General features: G+C 34.4%; 1 protein-coding gene across 1 annotated transcript in view; it reads left to right on the top strand.

Moving 5' to 3' along the window:
• Nucleotides 1-817: 817 nt before the first annotated feature.
• LOC106464506 overlaps nt 818-5,984 on the top strand; it is a 22,878-nt gene continuing 17,711 nt past the window's right edge. The window contains exon 1 of the mRNA XM_022392241.1: nt 818-3,094. Coding sequence (XP_022247949.1) covers nt 1,087-3,094 — 2,008 coding nt within the window. The 5' untranslated portion in view covers nt 818-1,086. The remainder of the gene's footprint in view (nt 3,095-5,984) is intronic.

The raw sequence follows: 5,984 nt of genomic DNA, 5'->3' as shown, positions 1-5,984 counted from the left end.
CATATAAGATTACAATTGTGTTTTTCGTAAGTTGTACTTGGTTGCTGTTAGGTATAAAGCTACACAATGGGCTATCTACACTCTGCCCGCCATGGGCATCGAAACTCGATTTTTAGCGTCGTTAGTTAATCCTTGCAATACAAAAATAAAAATTCAAGAATATTTATCACAATATTCCATATGAACTTCATATCAAAAACAGGTGCATTTTACGCCATAGTTGTCCTTGGAAAATAACCTTTAAGCAAGTAATCAGCAAAAACTTGTGTGCTTGTCTTGAATAGTCTTTCTACAGTTTTCTACAGGAAAGGTTGGAAATTGGCCATCTGTTAACCAATGACGAAATTATGATAACGTACCCCCCCAAAAAACATAATTTCTAAGCAGTTTATCCAGTGATACCCTTGAGTAACTGTTTAGTCGGAACTAGTTCGAATCAGGCGATAAGAAAACCCGTAGGCTGTTTCTCTCAAAGGCTATTAAATCAAGTTTGAAATCAGTTTTTGTAAGCGCATTTTATTTTGTCTTTTTTTTTTTAATTAATAACTATATTTTCATTTGAGAAAACTGCTGATGAAACAAGTCAAATAGATATGAAAAGTTAGTATGTACTAAAATTTGTGGGTAAACAGACAAAACCTTGTTGTGAAATAATTGAACAAAAACAGTTTTACCTAGAGACAAGTGTTTTGTACTGACCAAGTCGTACGTATCTTAAAAACTGAAAATGAAAAATGAAGTGTTGGAAGGAGTTTGTGAAGTTATAATTTAAGAAAATAACGTTAAAATGGTGAAGTATCAACGCCGTCATGAAACGTGTTAAACGCCGTCATGAAACATGTGGCTTTTTTAATACTGAACTAACAAACTGAATGAAAAAATCATCACAAAAATATTTTTGTAAGCATCTGATGTTTTCTTAGGTTCTCCAGCATCACGGATTAGTCCTGTGATAACGTTGTTGTGTATATTAGATGAGAAGTAAGATTAATGGTATTAGAGTGTCTTTTAAAAACTGTTCAATAGCGAAGATATTACTGGAGTATTCAAACTAATTTTATTTTAAAAAATTACTTATTTCTCGGGATGAGGTTCTTCAAAAAGTGCTTTTTGTTTTTATGGATAATCGAATTTCTGCTGATTGGAACAGGACACTATATGGCAGTAGCAACACGTGTGAGAAAGAAAATGAGCCATCCAGCAACTCAAGCTGCTACATTACCACTTCAAAGCCCTTATCTTGGTCTGACTAGCAAACATACTTTTCTAGCTGCACTTTCTCGCAGCAAAAGTCATGTTGTAACTAACCAAAGGTCCCAGAATGTTACAGTGATGAACAACCTGAAATTTCCAATAAATCCATTGTGTTATCCTTGGGATTCTTGCATTGGTCGTTGCGGTCAGGATTTCAGCCATTTAACCTTTTACTGTTATTGTGATAGTATGTGTTTGACCTATGGAGATTGTTGTGTAGACTTTCTGACCCATTGCAGGACAAACGAGACATTAGAAATCTTTCAGAGAATGAGCAAAAGAATGAACAGAAGATACCCTACTTGTTGGGTGGAAGATGAGTTGTCTTGGCCATACTTAATCGTAGATGCATGTCCTACATTTTCAATGAATGATTCTGTCAAAAACATGTGTGAAGGAGTGGATAAAAACGTCTCTGTTAATCTTGTGCTCGGAGAGGATGGTCTGTTATACGCCAATAAAAAATGCGCAGATTGCAATGGTGTTACAATCGTTGTTTCAGAACAGGACTTCAATATCCAAAATAACTGGTATGTTACATCAAATGAAAATTATACTAATGTTCATGTATTACAAAACAGCAATTCGAAGTCTCCTTACTTTGAAGGAAAAAAGAAGCAAAAACTAAAACGTCACTGCTCTCCTTCGATAAGTAGCTGTAAATATAAGGGGCTACAGCTTCAAGGCTATAAATTAGACTGGCTCTGTTTGGTTCACAGTGGAACCATAGTTTCTCGAACCTCCAGACAACTTAAAGAAGCAGAAACACTTTATAAGAACGTCTACTGTGCACTATGTAATGGAGAAAATTTGGATATGTTATCTTGTCTTACTTGGATTATTCATGATCCTGGGAATTTTTCGTCTTTCAATGAACCACTAAACAGTATTTCCAAACACTGGCTAACTGAACTTGATAATTTACATGCCGGTAAAATACCATCGTATCGAACAAGGAACAAAGTTCAACACGACATTCCAGCAGCTTTCTCAATTTTGCTTAACTTTGGGTTAGACGGGAAGGAAAGAATTATTTTTTCCTCTGAGGGAGAGGAAGAAATGAGAAGAAACATGGCACGTTGTAAACCAGGGCAAATGTGGGATCCATTCAGTAATATTTGTCGTAAATTGTACTGCAGCACCGAGTTCATATTGGTTGATTTCCGCTGTGTTCACAAGAATGAAATTGACGACGAGAAAAACTCTGATGTCGGAGGAGATGTAATTTTAGCAGATGTCGATTCAAAGTATGTTATGTTAGTTCTTATCATTAGAATGGATTATTTGGATGCACTGGACTTAGTTAAAAATGGAAAATTTGATCTTAATGAATCAGTCAGAACCTCCTTGGCTACAGTGTATAAAATTACTACAAATCGTATTCAAGATATTCATATCACTATGCAAACAATATTTATAATGCCTAATGACACACAAAAAGAGATAGAGTACAAAATCTCAACTAATAAACAGATTGAAGAATTTCTCTCATACAGCATTTTTGCCAATCCTGTGGTGCTCAAAGTCAAATTCAAGCTATTCGAACCTTATGGAAATCTTACAAAGTCAGAACCATCCGTAGACAGCATCGTATCCAGTATGTCTTCGTCTGTGGCTCAAAACACATTTTACCTGGATATTCACAACAAAACTAGTAAAGTCTTTGAAATTCATGAAAACGTAGAAGCTATGAGCGATTGGTGTGGCATTGGATCTGGTGGAAAACAACTAGAATACTGGAACCAGGAGTTCACCTTGATCTTAAACGAAAATTTTACTGCTGTCGATACGTGGGTGAGATCTGTCTACATCAATAGAACTGGCAGAATTTATGAGAAAGGTGAGTTCGTTGCTAATATTCTATTCCAAGGGCACAGAGACCTAGGAAGTTCGATAAACGTGAGTGGAGTTGTTGTGGTGTGTGAGCGAGAATCCTTGAATATTTCATGTCCTAGGATGGAACTAAAGCAAAAAGAGTTTCAGATTCTACCAAACAAGACATTAGTTTATTATGGTAATTCAACGTTAAAAGCTTGTCTAGATTTGTCACAGTATGAAATAACATACAATGGTAGCATCTTGGTTTGCTATGATTCAGAAAAACTCAAGTTTCTGCTCAGAAAAGAACATTTTTACTACCTGAATTTTGACCGAACAGAGGCTTACGTTAGCTTGGTCCTCACATGTATTTCAGTAGTAGCATTGACTGTTGTACTTCTTACATATGTTGTGTTTCCAAAACTTCGAAATCTTCCCGGTTGCAACACATTAAACCTAACCATTTCATTGCTCATAATGCAAGTGAGTTTTTTAGTTGGACAAAGAAAAGAGGTAACCGGAACGACATGTACACTGGCAGGAATTATGTTTCACTACGAGATATTGGTTACTTTTTTTTGGATGAATGTCATGGCTTTTGATCTTTATCAGACTTTTGGTCACCAAAAAGTCTTGCCATTTATTCGAAGCAAAATAAAGTATCTTCCTCGGTACATGACTTATGCTTACGGCTTACCAATGGTCATAGTAGCAGTTGCTTTTGCAGCTGACAGGTGTAACTGGGAAGTAATAGCTCCAAAGTATGGGGCAGATGATACCTGCTGGATCACTAATCGATATGCTGCTCTTCTTTTCTTTGCAACACCTCTCGCTGTGATTATGATTTGCAATCTTTATTTTTATATTTCAACTATATCGTCTGTCTTGCTTGTTCAAAAGAAAATTAGAATTGGTCTTAAACACGCGCATGGTAAGAGTGACGTCATTCTTTATACCAGAATGGCAACAGTAATGGGGTTTACTTGGATTTTTGGTTTTGTCTCTGCGATAATTCCTGATGGAGGGCTCCTACGGAAAATCTTGGTATATCTTTTTCTTGGATTTAACTGCCTTCAAGGACTTTTTATTTTCTTTGCATTTGTATGTAATCGACGGGTTGCCAGGCTACTCCGAAACTTACTTCTATTAATCAAACACTCACATTTAGTTAAATGTCACAACTGTCACAGGGTAATGTGCATATGTGAAGCCAGCGTTATGACCAGAAATGGGTCAGCAGAAACATGTGTTTCCATTGTTTCATTTTCTACAGCTTTAAATGACTATGATAAGAAAAAACCAGAAATTATAAATTAGCAGTTCATTCTGTAAACTACTATCTATACAATCAAATTATAGATGTATGTTTGAGCAAAGAGAAAAGTAAGACATATTTAATTTTGATTGATATTGCTCTGTATTGTACAAAATCGGTTTTTATTACCACCTGACGTTTTGTTTCCAAATCTACATAAGATGATTTAAAGAATGATGTATTTTTCAGCAGAATTAAGGATAAAAATTTTTGTTTCTGATACAAACAAATGTATTGTTCTAAAGATATTTTGGACTGCTTTGTTAAGACAACTTTGCAAGAATGAGAGACTGATAAAAAATAGCAAAATGTAAAATAGATCTATAACATTTTAATATTGGTACCAACAATTATTTACTAACTATACTGTTAAAACATTTTGTATAAGATTACCTGAGACAGTTTAAATTAACAACATGCAATTCAGTTTATGTATATCATGTAGCGAAATGCAAAAATCAGCCTGTAATAAATTTATTTTTGTAATTTCCCTGTTTTGAAATTAACTGACTGACTAAAATGTTACATTTATGGTGAATTGAACAATCTTAATTGAAAAAATTAAAAATCGTTTTTCTTCCTAGATAAGCATAAAAACGAAAAAAAGAATAATTAACTCAATAACTATCTGCCAATGAAAAAATATTAAAATTAACTTTAAAGTCCAGAAAAACAGCCTTTATATTCTCAGTAATAACATGTTGAAAAACTCAAGATATAAAGTAGATTTTTTAATTTTTCATTTTACTGGTCCATGAATCCAGGTGTTAATTTGGACGAATTAAACGCAATGCTTTTTATGAAACTAAAAAACTGTGTCTGTGTTTATTTTATCATTAAAACCTTCCTTTTTATGTCGAGCCAGACGTGGCTTAGTTGTTAATGTGCTAGCCTGAGATTTGGGAAGTCTACAGCTTGCGTCGCGATACCGCTGGAAACGCTCCACGCTTTCAGATGTGATTCCAATATAAAAGTGGCAGTCAATTCCTTTATACATCTCAATACCGGATAAAACCATTATGGTGGCGAGTGCTGCTAATTGGCTATCTTTTGTTTCTAATCGGTAGCCCCAAATTAGGGATAGCTACACTCAAACCCTAGGAATCTGATTTGACCGTTTAGGCCACGTGTCACGTAAAGTAACTCTCAAGTATATATATTTTTTAATCTCAACATTTAACTCTTGTGTACAGCGCTTCGATTTCTCGTGATTTTTCAACTTGTGAAAGTATTTTAGAAGATATTAGAGCTTGTTAGTGAAACATTACGCTGATGATGTGATAATTGCATGATAATATTTTTCTATATAATCGCAAACCTAATTTTAAACGAATACTGAAACAAATACATGAAAACGTTTCTTAATAACGCTGACTAAAAAACACACAAACCAAGAAAGAATGGGGTAAACAATGCAGATGCTCATTAGTATAATAAAATATTGTTACGTCTCTGGTCGTTAGTTAATTTTCCGTAAAAATTCTTTTCGAAGAAACTTTAACGATAGAATATCTTTCTCAAATAAAACTGGTTTATCTTTTTGAATACAACTTTGCAATACACTTAATTTCCACAGACGCACTATAACAAACGCTAT

Source organism: Limulus polyphemus, unplaced genomic scaffold (assembly GCF_000517525.1).
Source record: "Limulus polyphemus unplaced genomic scaffold, Limulus_polyphemus-2.1.2 Scaffold1671, whole genome shotgun sequence".
NCBI lineage: Eukaryota > Metazoa > Arthropoda > Merostomata > Xiphosura > Limulidae > Limulus > Limulus polyphemus.
The sequence above is the reverse complement of the archived record's forward strand: the minus strand, read 5'-3'. Positions and strand labels throughout refer to the sequence as shown.